Source organism: Falco rusticolus, chromosome Z (assembly GCF_015220075.1).
Source record: "Falco rusticolus isolate bFalRus1 chromosome Z, bFalRus1.pri, whole genome shotgun sequence".
NCBI lineage: Eukaryota > Metazoa > Chordata > Aves > Falconiformes > Falconidae > Falco > Falco rusticolus.
This window is the reverse complement of record NC_051210.1, coordinates 44501815-44518760: the sequence shown is the minus strand read 5'-3', so window position 1 is coordinate 44518760 and position 16946 is coordinate 44501815. Positions and strand designations below refer to the sequence as shown.

At 38.4% G+C, this 16946-nt stretch overlaps 1 protein-coding gene across 5 annotated transcripts in view; it reads right to left on the bottom strand.

Moving 5' to 3' along the window:
• The window catches only part of PRUNE2 (prune homolog 2 with BCH domain), a 144457-nt gene that overhangs the window by 55072 nt on the left and 72439 nt on the right, over positions 1 to 16946 (bottom strand). For all 5 annotated transcript variants that reach the window (XM_037373799.1, XM_037373801.1, XM_037373800.1 and 2 more), the window contains exons 7-8: positions 7538 to 7696; positions 47 to 6542 (exon numbers count right to left, since the gene is read on the bottom strand). In XM_037373799.1, coding sequence (XP_037229696.1) covers positions 47 to 6542; positions 7538 to 7696 — 6655 coding nt within the window. The remainder of the gene's footprint in view (positions 1 to 46; positions 6543 to 7537; positions 7697 to 16946) is intronic.

The following is a 16946-nucleotide window of genomic DNA, read 5'->3' as shown; positions in this document are numbered from 1 at the left end:
CTCCCCCGCCCCCGGCCCCCGCCCCCCGCCCCGGGGGCCGCCTTACCATCGGGCGGTCGCCCGTCGCCACCTGGCGGTGAGCCCAGGCCACGCGCCTCTGCCGCGGGTTTTGCAGCCGGAACCGCCGGGGCTCCCGCCGTCCCCGGTACCGACGCGTCATCTCCCCGAAGGCGCTCTGCGCGCGCCTCAGGCACCTGATCGGTAACGCTGCTGTCTGCGGTCGTTCGGATGCCTTCTGCACCCTCCGTAGGAGCTGGCCGTGGCGAAGGTTTTTCCAAAGAAACACTGTCACAAAATGGCTGCTGCAACAGGAGCTCGTTCTCTGCACACTCTCCGCTGCCAGAGTGTTCCGCGTCAGAAGATAGGCGGGATGGTGGACTAGGTACCACTCGCGACTGGTCACTGGGCATTCCCCTAAATACACCAACAGCATGTTCAATTACATCTTCAGGTTCTTTTCCCATGTCATCAACCAGCTGATCATTTGAATCAGATTCGTGGCCTTCACCACCACCAGGCAGAAAGGATTTGGGAAAAAATACTTCCTTATCCCTTGATTCCCCTCCTGCGGCTTCGCTGCCTACTACTGGCAGCATACTTGTGCCACCACCTATGCCTGCCAGGACATCAGCCACTGATGCGTTCCTGGTGTTATGCTCTGCTCCTGTCTCAGATTCATCCACACATTCTTCTGACATGTATCGCTCACCAGCAGTTACTGCTGTATGGTCAGTATCGGAATATTTCCCAACTTCAGCCAAGGCACTAACTTCTTTCAAGCTTTCTTCTGCCCTGTCAAGTAGAGTGAAATCCATCGGAACCAAATGCGTTCGGGAGGTTGCTATCCAAACTGTATCAGCTGGTGTTCCTTGATGGCTTGCAGGAGTAAAACTTTCATGGAACGTGTCTTTCAGATCTAAGGACGTCACTTGTAAAACTTCATTGTTAAGTTCAGCCAACTGGATCGGGTCAGTAAAAAGTTTATTTTCTGGACCATATTCTTCCAGAATTGCAAATTCAGGAGGCTCATGATCATTAGAAGAGATTAGCTGACAGGATTCATTGGTCTTTCCCTGTTCATAGGCCTGGAGACTACCACTTTGATACTGCCTCTCTAACTTCTGCGTTACTAACTGCCTCTTTGAATCTTCCTCTTTACCCATATTTGACCACACATGAACTGGCTGACTATCTTTGTCTCCAGGCTCCACCCCAATCTGAGAAAATGGGATAGAAGCATGCTTAGCTTCATACTCCTGGCACACGTCAGGACTGCTTGATGCTTGTGAACTATTGCCTTGGTCACAGTGACTTAATATATCAGGATTTTCACCATCTGATTTCAAAGTGACAGTCTGCTCAGCATTTGTCCACAGGTCAGGGTCCACTGAAAACAGCCGATTACTTTCTTGTGTGTTATCCTGTAAAATATCTGGGCTAAGTGTAGTTTGGGGAACTAATATACTCCACCCTGGGCTTGACTTCTGTGTCATTTCAAAAGATAAGTCTTCTACAGTGAAAGCATCTGGCAAGGAGTTGTGCACTTCTGATCTTTCACAGGTTTCCCACTGTTGTTCTTGAGGAATGAGACTTGCATTTCCCCCATTGTCTTTTGGTAGATCCACTACTGGGATTTCTTGAACTGATGTATTTGGCATACCTCGTTCCTCATCTGAAAAAGGATTCTGTGCAGTCAGTCGATTTTCCTCATCTGTAGGAAACAACTGCTCTTTCAAGCCCCTTTCTTCTTTATCCAGTATGAAAGGATCAAATTGTTTGAACTGCTCCGTGTCTTGATTTATCTGACTATCAGGAATATTCATAGGATGTACTAGACTTTCATTTTCTTCTTCATCACAGTACAGGGCGGGAGGCTCATTTCCACCATTATTGGCCTTAATGAAATGTGCTTCCGTTAGTTCTTCATCTTGTGAAGGTGAACCCCAGGAGTCCTCCTTACTAGTTGTTAACTGGTTTGTTGCAGAGTGACTTGAAGCAGAATACTGATCTTCCAATTGCTTTTTTTCACAAGGTTGTGAATTCCACCATTCTGAACTGTCATCTGGAAAACCAAATGTTCCTACTGTGGATTTTGCATCAGTTCTGAAATCAGCTTCTAATGACATACTCCACATATCTACAGCTTTTGAAGAATACTCTTCTTTATCATCAACAGCTAAAGTCGGTGTAGTATCTTCACGCCTTTCATAAAAACATGAGTCTTCTCCGCTGCTTGTTTCTTTACTAAAAATACTCACCTGGGCTTTTTTCTGAAGTGTTTCCCAGTGACCTAAATATTCATTATACACCGTTCCAGTCAAGTCCTCCTGCAACAGTTTCCTAGCTTTAATTGTTTCAGGATTTTCATTGAAGATGCCTACCTGGACCTCCTCTCCCACCTTGGTTTTTGCATCTAAATTGTCTTCAAGACTTGTTGCATTGGATTGAGCATAGTCCTCTCCAACTTCAGACACTATATGCTGTTTGTTTTCATACATGGAATCTTCACAAATTGCTTCTGGACATGCCTCTGAATTCTCTGAATCCTCATTTATGTCAGGACTTGATAACGAAGAAACAGTATCATCATCTACATGGGCATTCCAAAAATGTAAGCTTTTAGGAACGTTGTTCTGGTCGGTGCTTGTTTCAAATCCTTCTTCACATTCATTCCCAAATTCATTCCTTTTACAGGCACCTTCAAGATATTTACTATCTTTAATATCCCAAATATCCCTACTTCCTTTGTCATGACTGGCAACTGGAAGGTCTCCCCACACATTCACAGATGCATCACTTAAATCAGGACTTGTTCCACTTGAGTGTGCGTAATCATTTATTGAATCACTCCACACATTATCTTCTTCCAAATAGCTTTTGATTTGTATATCCTTTGAAAGGCTACTTATGGTGTTTGCCATTTCAAGGACTTCACTTGCCTCAGGACTTGTTTCAGGAGATTGCAAATCTTCACATGGCTGTGAATTCCAAGCAGTTTGGGGAAAACTGTCATTCAGCATTACACATGGCCCTCTGCAAAGATTATTAGCAGGTTCTACATTTTCAGAGTTTTCATTTCTCCCAGAACCTATTTCATGTGAAAATGAATTTTCCACCACAGACATATCTGTAATGTCAGGAACACTGACATATCCAGGAGAGGGACTCTTCTTAAACTCATCTATGAAAGACTTTTCGTAAGACATGTTCAGTTCAGAGCTATTTTTGAAAGACACTAACTCAGAATCAGAAATGCCCAGATGGCCAGGAATCACTTCATGTAAGCTCTCTTTCACTTCTCCCAGAGCTTCTTGTGGTTCAGTCATCAAAGGAATTGACATGGCTAGGCGACAACCCCTCTTTCCAGAGTCATTCCAGATGCCAGAGCTTCCAGGCATTTTAGAAGAATTATTTTCAGGGTTATCACTACCCTTATCAGAACCTTCCGAGATACTTTCCATCTCGGGACTTGTTGCATCCTCCATCACTGTAGTCTCCTTTTCCACTTTCTTGGAAAGCAGCTGTGATGTTTCACTGTAATTGTAGGTGTGTGGTCTGGGGTCATCAAAAGATTCGTAATTTCTGCCTTCCTCAGAAGCACTTGAAGAAGATTCTGCATTACTCTGTGACAAGTCTTTCCTCTCCTCCTGACTACCTGGATTAGTTTGATTGGGAAATGACTCATTCTCTGTGACCAACACTTCCAAATTAACACTATTCCTCATTTTTTCTGGGGAGCTGGGAACTTCAGTTGTTGACCTGTTTTCTTCCGAATCAGCATTACATGAAGATTCACTGTCCTCTTGCACTGGTTTATTACAAACGTCACTAATCATTTCCTGTCCACTTGTCTCATCTGTTCTTTTATATACCTCTTTTCCTTTCTGAGAGATGACAATGGCATTGTCCCAGCCTTCCTCACAACCCTGTTCACTGTGTAAACTCCATGAGTTCAGCTGCTGTGCTGAATCCTGACTATCCAGCTTTTCATCAACATCAGCAGTGTTTTGTGCTGCCTTCTTACCAAGTATCTCACTCCCTAAGTCACATATCTTCAAATCCAAACCATTCCCAGTGTCTGAAGTTGGTGTAGATGTGTCTGTGTCTTCTACAGAAACACTGATCACTGCTGCTGCATTTTCAGCTGCCACCTGTCTAGTATTTAATTCATTCTGTGGCAGCAATAAGTCATTCACTGTTTGATCGTACACTGGTGGTGGTGGGTTGTTTTCAGATATAGAAAAAATATTTTCACTGGTATGTATTTCAGTTGAAAAACACTGATTACCTGTTTGTTCTGAATTAAGGAAAGGTTTAGCAGAGGCAGGAAGAGCAGTAATTTCAGAAATTCTTTCTTGTAACTGGGTGACATTATTTAGGGGAGTGTTCCAGATGTCTGTGTTTCCGCCACTTGAAAAAGCAATGTTTCTAGGAGATAATGCTTCCTTACTTGCTTTCTCAAGTACTTTTGGCTCAGCCAAACCTGGGTTCATCAATTTATCAGTAACCGTTTCTTCGTCAAAATCTTTGTCCTCATTTTCTCCTTCATCTTCCACATATGTAGGAGATGTATATGAATCAGATGTTGAATAATTGGTGTCTGGTGGAGAAACAACTAAATCTTCACCTACGTTTGATGAACCAAGATCTGAGTGTTTATATAAGAAGGTATGCTCCCATGGCACTACTACTTTTGTTACTTCTTTCCTGATGTTTTTATCATACATATTCCAGGTCTCTATATTTTCAAATTGTTTTGGTCTATGTTTAGGGTCACCAGTTACAGTTTTTTCCTCTATTTGCAACTTGGAATTATTTTGCATATTGTTGAAACCAGAATTTGTATTTTCAGATTTTCCATATTCTTCTACTGAATAATATCTTTCTTTATCCCAGGCTTCTGGAGAAACCTGGATAGGTGGACTTTCGGTCCCATTGTCCACTGTGATTTCTGAAGACTCTGATAAACTAGTTTTTGGTATGGCCCATTTCTCAGGAATATTCACTGATTTTTTTTCTTTATCCAGTTTGGGCATGTTCCATACATTTTCTGAGGCTCTAGCAGTATCTCCTGCATCAAACTTGGACCAGACTTTGTAAGAGTCTGCAGCTAGCTGATTACCTTTCCCTTCACTACTACGCCATGCATCTGACATCATAGGTGTTGGCTGTCTGACCTTCCACAGGTCATTAAAGCTCTCTGGTTCTTGCTTTGTCTCTTCTAAAGAAGCAGTTTGCAACCGTGAATGTTCACTGTTTTTCTCTTTCTTCTCATGGCTCCAATTATCTTGTTTAAACTGATTATCCCACAGACCTGCTCTCATGTATTCCATTTGCTTTGGCTGGTTTTGGAGGAATACAGAATCTGAGGCTCTTCTATCAATATGTTGTCGTAGCAAGGGACTTTCTTTACAATCTTTCCATAAGACAGGGCTCTGAAATACAGATTCCTGCTCACTTGAACTCCATGTATCAGCATTTCTGGACTCTAGGTCAAAGCCATCCCACCAGCTCCCATACCTAACACGAGACTGAGAATAATTTGTGCCATCTATTTCATTCATTTTTTTAATGACATCTTGTGGGAAAAATAAAGGCTGCCCATTATCTAATGGTGAAATTTCTACAAGACTGTTGACAGGAGTTGGTGGAATTCTCGAATCAGCAGTTTTCAACATTTCTGGTGAAGAAGAATCACCTTCAGCTAAATCGATCAAACTTGTTTTCTCACACATTTCTCCTGGATTCTCATCAAATTCAGCTGAATTGTCTTCCTCGTTTGTTGTCATAAGTAAGTCAGTTGAATAATTTGTTTTATTATTTTCTAGCAGGTTTGCTTCGTCAAGTTCTTTCTGCACAGTGAGTTGTCCTTCTGATGAATCACTATTAAGGAAATAGTCGTCTGCTGGGGAGCAATCGACAGAACGAGAAGATGACTCGGATGGAGCTGCAACCACAGGTGCTAGATCAAAATTGAAAAGATCAAAGTTATCGCTATTGTCTCTAGACTGAGGTTTTTGTTCTTCAGCTATTGCTCCTTCAGGAATAGGGCTATAGGAGTCAAAGCCAGGCAGAAGACTGTGATGGGAAGCAGCACCTTCTGCAACAGGGCTATCATCACTAAGAAAAACAGAACTCTCCTTGGAAGACCGGCTGCTTCTAATGGTAGCCAATCCACTGTCTGGACTCACAAGGTCTACATTAACATCAATGTGGGCTTGCATAGATCCATTTAGATCTTGAGGATTTTCTATAAAATTTGCAGAACTGGGCTGTGGTTCTACATCAGAACCATATAACTCCGTAATACCAGAAGAGCCTTGTGAAAGTGGAGCACTTCCAGCAACAGCTTCAGTAGAAGAAGTTCTACTGTTTGATACCATTTCTGGTTGTCTTCTATTTATAACTTCCTTAACTAGAAGAAAAATTTGATCACAGGTCACCAAAGAGTTTTGTTGATAAATGAGTATTTGGTCACATCCACATTCTAGAGGATCCAGCTCCAAACAAGGATTCTGACATTCTTCTAATTCACAGCAGATCTGTTGAAAAAGAGGATGTTTCAAAATCCATTTCAATCATGGGCATAAGGGCATATATTGACTACTTCACTGTGTAACACAGCCGTACCTATCTATTCCTATTAATCTACTTCTTGCCCATTTCACTGTAACAGCCTTATTATGATCCCTAAACAGATGAAGTATTAAAATAGATCAATAGAAAATATGTATTATATAGTTAGTCAGAATATTTACTTGAAGTTATACCACTTGACTTTTAAGTTCACTTTTCATTAGTGAAAAAAAATCCAACAGAATGTTTAGTTGGTGCCTTAAGAAATCTGACTGAAATATGTAAGAGTACATGAGAAAAGTATTTCTACAATAGTATAATTGGATTCATTAAATACATCTATATTGACCTTGAAAGTACGAGTCATTTAGCCACCTGTGCCTAAGATCAGATTAAGACAGAAAAAAGTTAGAAAAGTTGCTGCTGAGATGATTTCTTCCATCTGAGGACAAATACAGTAAAAAAAAAAAAAAAAAAAAGGACAACAACCTGGCTTTGGACAAATTAACATTCTAGTAATAATTTGGCTTCATTTCAGAGCTTAAATTATTTAGTGATAACATATACATAGATGAGTTCAGGTCATTACCATTTACAATGTGTTTGCTCATCCCTCACTGTCAAAGACTCATTTGTGTAGACCACAATACAAAAACAAGGCAAAACTAGTTAAAAAAAAAAAATCATTCTGTTTTAGCTAAATTGAAAAATCTTATCTCTTTCTTTATTTCCTGTAACTGTACAGTTTTTCTGTTAGGCTGGTCTGAAACAATCATAAATATCACAATCTTTCATTTTGCATCATATAAGTAATGCAGCCATTTCAAATAGCTATGCAATTGCCAGACAAGAGCAGCTACTTTTTGACCCCACTTAATTATTCAACATTTTAGCGTATTCTACTTTTAAAAATTATTTTTTTCAGGAAGGACGTTATTTAATTCTTTTTCCAGGTACTTACTTGATTGCCTAGCTCTAGGTTTTCTGAGCATACCGCTATTTGTCGTTTTGTTTGCTTCTCATCTGACAAACAGTTGGCCAAAATGACAAGTACATCAAACCCATATTTATCTATGAATGCTTTCAGATCATCAACGAGACTCCTGTGTAATACGCAGTCCTGAAATATGGTAAGAAATTAAAAGAAATGTCAGCATCTTTTCCATGCTCCTTCCATCCAAATCTGTGGTGAAAATAGTCTGAAACATTAATAATCATCAGTGTCTCTAACTGGCAACAGAATTCAATTCCATTTTTCAAAACAGCGATGTGCTTTAAAAAAAAATTAAGAACCAGTCTCACAGCACAGTAACGGACTTTTACTGCTGAAAAATGCTAAAATACTCAGTGCAGGTTTTGCCTTCTTGAAACTGCTGCTGAAACAGAATTCTTTCTTGTTCCTGCTACTTGCATTCACAAGGTTGCTTAAAAGTATTGGATTACTGCCATTTCTTGAATAAAACCCCTTTTTTTCTAGAAAATACAAATGATTTATGAAATTGGAGACGTCAATATTTTATTTAAAATAACAGATGTTAAAATAATAGTATCAGGGTGCAAAATCAAGTACTCAAAAGGAAACTGAATGTGCTAACTTGATTTTGCAGCCCTTTATATGTACCTATGATGACGTTGCATGTTTGTCTACAATTTTACCATGAATTATTCCTTTAGATTCCTTTATTTCTGCTCTTTGAATTCTTTGAATGTGCAAGTCTCCCAAACAATAACCCCTCAAAATAAGGACAGAGTAAGGTCAAATAGTTTTAAAATCTCTTTGCATTAAAAAATGCTTATTTTCATACACAGCCCACATGAAATACACAGGAGGTGAACACTGCATTTGTCATTCCTATTCTCACTTATACTTGGACTCACCCTATGTTGAATTATCTAGATTCTGCAACATAAACCATACATCCCCCTTTCTCACATGGGGACATAATGCACAAAGTATAAATGTCTCCTTTCAGTCCTCAGTTCTGATAGCTGCCAGTGAACAGTCTTAGAAATGTTACTTTCTCCTTTATGTTTCTACTATTTGTATTTGAGAAAATTTTTGTCATCTTCCAACTAATAGTTCTTCTAATGCTGCCAAGCTACACTGGCCCTGAATAAACAGCAGTTCATCATGAACACAACACAACTGTATAGGCAGATTGGCATGTTATTCCCCTGCATCTGTCTCCTACCTAATAGATTACTGTTTTGGTTACATATATATAAATACTATTTATTATTCTACTCAAATGTGTCCATAAAATGCATCTCCCTCCCTGTAAATTAAACTTAAACCAAAAAAATCTGCTTGTCAAATGCTTTGGAAGTAGATTCCAAGATATGAGATTAAATTCTACTTTGATATTCACATAGGACCTAAAATAGAGTTTTATGTGAAATTCATGCACAGCAATGCACAAACAGAAGTCAGCTGTCAGTTTAGTGGGGGACATTCAGATATGAAATCTAAATAGGAGATTATGGTAAGGAACTATGGTAAGTTCAAAACCAAGGTTTGAACATCCAAACCAGTAACATTTTTCTGAAGACTCAAGTGTTGGGTATATTAGAAAAAAGTACCAAAATGTGCTTGTGCTTAAGCATCAAAAAATTACTTCAGTTATCACATTCCTAAATGCAGCTGGAATAATTAAAATCTATTTGAATAAAAAATTTGAACCACAGCAGATTCAAAACCATCCTGGTAACTCTTTATCTCAGTTACCCACTCACAGTCAATTCAAAAAGATTGGGAGGTCACAGGGAAGGGCATGGAGCAAGCACAGATCTAATTCTGCAAGAAGGTTCATAGGTGTACATAAGGTAACTAAAAAAATAATAATTCTAAAAAATGTCCAGCCTTCATGCCTCATGATGCTTTATCCTCTATATTGCTTGTATCAGCTTGAAAATGCAAGGAATTAGAAAATTTCTGTTAAAACCACACGACTGAACTGGAAGCCTCATGAAAGTGACATTGACTAAGGTAGAATCTGCCACCATCTCAGACCACAGCTGGAACTCACAAAGTGGTAGGCTGGGGAGTGCCAAAAATCCCTGCTTTCTGCAGTAGAGGGAGGAAGCTCTTAACCTGCCTACATGTCAAGGCAGAACTCCCCACTCACAACCATGGCCAACTGGAGAGCCAACACCTGCACGCAGGGCGATCAGAGGTATGTTTCTAGGTTTTAAGGCCAAGGACCACTAGGGCATCACGGAGCAAGAAGATACAACATCCAAATGCTTAGCAGCCACTTGTTGATGGGAATGGTCACCACAGCAAGGGTGTGGCCGTACAATGAAAGGTCAATTCTATCAGTCAGAGCGGGAACTAAAGATGCATATGGTCATGGTAAACCCCCTGAAGGCGTTAAAATCTGAATTTGCCTCGTGCCCTGTTTGTTGCTAACTTCTGTCACGCGATCAAAAGCAACACTGAGGAACTGACACAGCAGCTGGTGATCCAGTAGCCTTGCTGCTCTAAGTGGGGAAGTTGACAAGTACGTATTCCTGGTGAAGCAATCGGATGAGACAGCTTCACATTGGGCCACATTAATATAAACAATAACAAACGGATCTGTACTGCCTATGTAATTACCTGATCCAGCTACTTGAGGTTCTCTCAGCTTCCTCTATGCTCTCAAACTTCCTATTATGCAGAGTATGTATTTCTCCTGCTTGAGGTTCTCAGCATGTTGATGACCGAGAGAACCACAAAGGTTAACTCTAAACAGGTTACCTGTCCCTCTCCATTGGGCACAAGCTGCAGAAGGAGATCAGTTATGTATACATGTTTTTTCCTCTGTGCTTCACGTCCAGCTTGGCCTTTGGGCTATGTTGTGCTAAACATATTCTTTGGGCGCAGAGCAAACTAGATCAGCTAACTGCACCCGAGAAGCCTGCAGGCAGCACCCACTTGGTACTAGCAATTACATCACCTGTGCATCCCTGCCTTTAGCTAACAGCGCAGCAACAAGTTCTCATATGGACATCCTTTCTGTTTGACAGCAGAAATGAGGAATGGAGCTGTTTCCTTGTAAGAAAATCTTCTAATAGCTAAAATGACCAAAAGGTGGAAATCTCTTGTATGAACAGGGTGTCTCCCAAATGCTGTGCATGGATCGTAGGCTTATACAATGAATGCTACACCCTCCAGGACTCCCACCACCTAAAGGGACGTAGGATTATCTATAGTGTTTTCTCCTTATAATGTTCGTTCTAATAAACAGTGTTTTAAAAGATACCTCACAGAGTCTGCATGCTCTTTTTACCGGGCTCATAATGGACCAGTGCTGCCTGGTGCAAAACGCTATCAGCTGATGAGAGACTGCTCAGAGCAGCATGGGAATGGGTTTAGATGTGCCAGCACCACTCACCACACACCACACTTAAAAACAACATCTTTAAAGAAAACACACAAATTATTTGAGGATTTAGAAGTGCAAGAGGGCAAGAGATGTTTTAGAGTGACATCCAACCAACAACACCGAGGAAGTCATTAAGGCATGTAGAACACAGTCCAAGTTAAGCAAAATGATGCTTATTAACATCCCACTTATTACTGTACCCCACAGCCTGACAATGAGAAAACTTTCTGACAAAGAAGTCATTATTCAGCAAAGCTATAAAAGCTAAGACCCTATTTTTTCTGTGGCATATAGAAATAAGACACAAGCTTCACACATTACTATTACTAAGCAAAAATAATATTTGAATAATATCTGACAATGTAAGTTACTCAATTTTCCCATAAACAGTCATTTTCATAATCAACAATAAATGTTTCTCATAAGATGTTACTTCGCTAAGTGCATCCAGAAATGAAACACATGGCAAACAGACCTTGTTAAAAGCATAAGTCAAAGAGTAAATTCGCTGGAAAACACTGTTGACTAAACTAATGAATAAAAGAAAGATGAGATTACATGTTTTACAACATCATGACTCTACCTCATCAAATTTTTTGGGTGACTGGTCTATTAATAAAAAGATTAATTACTAATTTTAAAATAAGCAAAGGTAATTTTATTAATATAATAAATACTAAGTAATATTTTTTCTAAACCTTTTTTTAATTCCATCCCTCCCCCAAACATCCATAAAGTTTACTCTTTTAAACTAGTACCAACACAATTCAAATACTCCCTTCACAAGCATTCAAACATTCAAATAAATACAGACAGCTGCAAAGAAGAAACTCTTATAAATTACCAAAGACTATATATTGAAAGACATAGTAGACATATGGACTATTCCACAAATTTGCTAACCTAAGTAAATAACCAGAATGTTGCATGTATTGTAAATGCTAACAGAAAATAAAACATTTCCTTTAAAAATGAAAAAATGCTAATCATTTCAACAGTTAAGCTTCTACATCCCAAATTAATTACAAGCACTGTAAAAAACACTGTTGATGAACTGTTATAGTAGGAAATACACTGACATGCAGTGAAACCATGAGAAAGGTCAGTTAGCTATTTATTCTTTCACTACTTTTCCTTACTTTATTGGCATGTGCTGGCTTAAATACTAATTTTTGCATAGTGCACAGCAGGTAAACAGCATATGTAAACATTGTTATTAGTTGTAATGCCCTCTAAGTAACCTGCAACAACCACAAAAAAAAATAATTACTGTAAATATACCTGAAATAAAAAGAATCTAGCAGTAAGTACATTTTGCAAATGCTAAAATGCAGTTAACAGCAATATGGATACTGGAGAAATTTAGTGTCTTAGCATTTGTAATGGAATTGTGCATTTGTTTTGTCTAATGCATATAAATATTTTATACAATGCTACAACATAACAATGTGGTGAACATTCTAAAATGCCAAATATTTTTTACCATCCAGGAAAACAGAATGAAAAAGTTTAAGAAATCCACAGACTTTTGAAGGATTTCTAACATGACCTGTTCAGTTATTATGTATTTCTCTTGAGAAATAACATTTTATGTAGACTGTATATTGCTGTGAAACTTCATTCTCTGAAACTCAATTTTCTTATAGGAATCTCTTCTTTTAACTGCATGGTTAACATGACTACAAACATGGATGCTTCTTTAAAAGAAGTAAGATCTCAAAAAAATATCCAAACAGAATTTGTAACTGTCTCTACCAACACCTTCCGATTCATGAAGCCAAGAGCCAATTACCCAAGTGATCACTGTAATGTTCATTACACACAGTTCTGATTCTTCGAAGCTAACTGTGTCAATATTAACCTGACCAAATTAAGAACAAACTGTCTCTTTTGTTCTTCACACTCTTCACATGGAGCGCACAATATGGCTTTTGTCAGAGGTGCTCCATCATTTTGGCTCAAGGAAACTGTCAGTACAGTTTGGGATTCGTTATTCATGGGCAGATACCCTGATGGGTCTAATGAAGCCTTTCTGCTGACAACTCATTTGCTAAAAATACCCAACCATCACAAAATATAAATGAGGAATATCACTGTATCACATTATAATTTGCACAACCAAAGCAATTACCACAATATAGAAGTTAATACATACTGCTTCACACTGTATTCTCTTAATATTTCATGGTCAGTACTTCTGCATGCCAGTTCATTTCTGTGTGATCACTGATAAAACTTTATGACATACTTAAATTGCAATATAATAGGGTAAACACCAATGTTATAGCACACATGCAGAGCTAACAGTCTGTGTGCCATTTGTTGTAAATCCAGCTAATTACTAGAAGCCCCCCTCCTCTAAAAAAAAAAAAAAGAAAAGAAAAGAAAAAAAGGGAAAAAAAAGCAGAAAAAGACTCTTAAGTTTTTATAAAAGTTTTCAGGTAATATCACTAAAAATGGAAAAAAATAGTATAAACAGTAAGCTATTTAAAAGACTCCAGAAACATGGACAAGTATATTCACTATTTTACTACTTTTGTTGTTGTTGTTGTTTTGTTGTTGTTTTTAATCGACACCACTGTTGAAAATGCTCTATACAAAATTCACTGTCTTTTCTGTAAGGAAAGATTACATTTTTCTGTTGTGCATTTCAATCTACCAAATAGCAGCTCTGCTGTACAGGTATTAATCAGTCTTCTGAAACAGCAGCCACTTCTGCTTTCCTGTTGCTGTCTGAAGTTTCCAGTGAGAACCAGGTATTAGGTCCTAAACCAAAGAGCAGGAGAATGGGCACCTGCAAGCTTGTGCTACCCTGCTCTATGAAGATCCCAGTCACTTATGTTTATGTTTAAACTTTAGGCCTCCTGAGCTTAACTTAGAAAAATTAGAAGGAAATTTAAACAGGATATTCTACAACACTACATATAGAATAAAACGATGAATGCCTATTTACCACTGATCTCACACCCCTTACTATAGGTGATGGCTGTGTTTTTAGTCTATTATTTTCATTAAATGCAGAATAACAAAAAAAAAAAAAAGCCTAGAAGGAAGAAAGATTATAATAAAAGAAATTATCAAGCTTTGTTCAATGAAAGTATGTTCAGCCAATTTCACACTGGAACAGTGCCTCTTCTACAGCACTGGTACATTTTATGATAGTGTCTTAACAATGATCTGCTCTTTATGAATTGAGATTACAGCTAACCAAGTCTTACCTGCACTTGACACAACTACAAATTCTGTGTATTCAAATTCAGGATTGTCCATTTTAATCTGTTTTTAACTAGAATTTATAAAAATTTCCATGTTTTGTATGTATTTAGCACAGCACACAATTTCTAGGGAAGACTGGAAAGTCTTGATTCATTCACAAAATTAAAAAAAAAAAAAAAAAAAAAAGTTGCTCAGGTAGACAGCCAGACTTCAGTTCCATTATTCCACATTTCAGAGCTAGCTGAGACAGCTCTGAATTCCTCAGCTGTGGTACAGTGTCTCCATGTATCTGAAGAGACATTATGTCATCCATGTAACATAAGAATGGTCCATTTGGCTTCAAGCATCCTTCCTCCGGCTAGAGTACCTGCCTGCAGCGGCCATCACTGCCACCCACTGGAAGGAACACAAATTCTTATCCATAAGCAAGGCAGCCTCCCCTGACTACTGAGGTGTACAACTGCCTGAAATATAACAGCCAGACGCGCTCCCTGGCGTCGGTGGGGTCTGTGCACATGCACTAGATCGGAAGGGCTGGAGGTAAAGTCCTGTAGGCGCTGCTGCTACTGCATGAGATAAACTAAGCGCATAGCCTGGACACATGAACGCACACAGGTAATGGTGTGCACACTGTTGTGACGTGCACTGGAACAACACAGTAATATTAGATGGCTGTGACCACAAATTCTAGAACTAAAAAGGTTTCACAGCAGCACAGGAATCACGGAAGGGATATACACCATCTAGTCCAGTGAGATAAAGGTGAGAGCACTTATCTATATCCACTTACAAGGGAAGCAATTCAACGCACTTGTAAATTGTATCATTGTTAACAAATGTTTTCTGTAATAAGAAAAGAATGATTAATAAAGATAAAGCTGCCGGGTTTTTTGCATTTTTGGCAGTTGATGGGAAAGTAGTTTGAAGTTGTCAAAAATACAATACACAGCAAAACATATAGCTGTGTTCTGTAATAGCCACCTCCTTTTTCAAGTGTGTCTTTAAAACTCTGCCTCTGTAAAATGATTAGAGGGCCACACTAGAAAACCTGCAATCCTAACAGTACAACTTTTGCTGCAAGCAGGAAACTACAGAGAAATGTACTTGCACTATGTTAAAATGTACTCTATCCAGATAATTTTAAAGGCTGAAATAAGTACATACATGTTTTTCTGGAGCTAACTGTACGGAAAGTAAAGTCTCTTATTCTGAAACCACAGGTATGAGTATCCAAAGCCTAAAACTAAAGGATTCCAGGGACCAGCTTATGCACGACTTCTATAAGTATCACCTGTACAAAATATGCACAAAATATTTACAAAATGAAAAGGAAAAATCTCCATACTAAAGTACAGTATAGTTAAACAATCTAATACATTATTTTCCTCAGAAACTTAGAGAAGAAACACTGGGTTTGTGTCTTACTCATTAATAGCCCACGTGGACATTGCGTATGATACATCTTTTTATTCTCCTTTATATTATTCTGCTTTCTGATCCTAGGTTAAGAACTTCCATTTGATTTTTTCCATAGCTTGCAAATTGATTAAAAAATACTAAAAAAAGACACAACCTACCACTTCAGTTACAACATTAATTTAATCACACACATTTGATTTCACTGTAGACTGACTAGCAAATGGTAACAAGCAAAAGGCTGACTTGCCATAGTGATGAATTGGAACATAAGAAACATCACAACCATATATATACTGACCAGGAGCTGTCTAGTTAAGCCAGCTAAGTCTCAGGTGTAAGTTTATATGAAATAATTCATACCTTACAAAATAATTCCCATGCAAACATGGTAACGCAAAAACACATTTCTGGCTGTCAAGAAAATTTCGGGCAAAATTAATCAACCATTCATCCATTCAGGCTCTTTGCATACCCTTTTGTCAAAGAGGGAATACGAAGAGATTTTTTTTCTCTTCCATGCACTCATTGCAATGGTTTGTAGAATCCATCAAGCCCAAGTTGATTTATAGAACTGTCTCTTAGCTCAGCAGTATAACTATAGCAAATGAACTGGTAACTTCTCAAAAAACAGCAGTGATTCAACAATATCTGGTTTATTTAATTCCTTCTAACTTCAGATTAGCAATTTCTTAAAGACACAGACTTGCATTCTTTAGAAGTTGTATCTGCAATTTTATGCCAGCATGTTTTGTTTCCATTTATATATACATATATATACACACATACACATTGGACAAAGGCATTTTTGGTTTACAACTGATGCTAGAATCTAATCAAATCTTCACATCTTCGTGCTAGCTACTATGCTTCTCTTGCTAGCCAATAAAGCTTTCAAATTTAAAAGCAATAGTGCCATGTACTTTTGTGAGCCATCTTTTTATTATGCTATTAATAGTAAAAATAATTACCCACTTAAAGTCTCCACCTATTTATTTAATTACACAGACAACTTTGCATGCATATTCAACTATTTATTTTATTTATCTAATTCCATCACTAGTAACAAGAACTGTTATAAAAAGTAGTTAAGGCACAAAACCCAGAGATACGCCAAGCCATTTGAAACACTGTTTAAACATGGATTTTATCACTAAGCATCGTCCATTGAACCCCATGGAGCACATTTATCACTCACCAGCTTTGCATTTTTCTTCATAAAGATATACGACCTTTGCCTATTAGATTTCATTAGCAGGGCACCATACAAGGCTCCTCTGCAGATGACAGGATAGAAAGCTAAACAACCTCGCCTGAAGGATTTGTGAGAACAAGCCCATCTTCAATCTTTGTCCCTGGGAGGCACTTCTA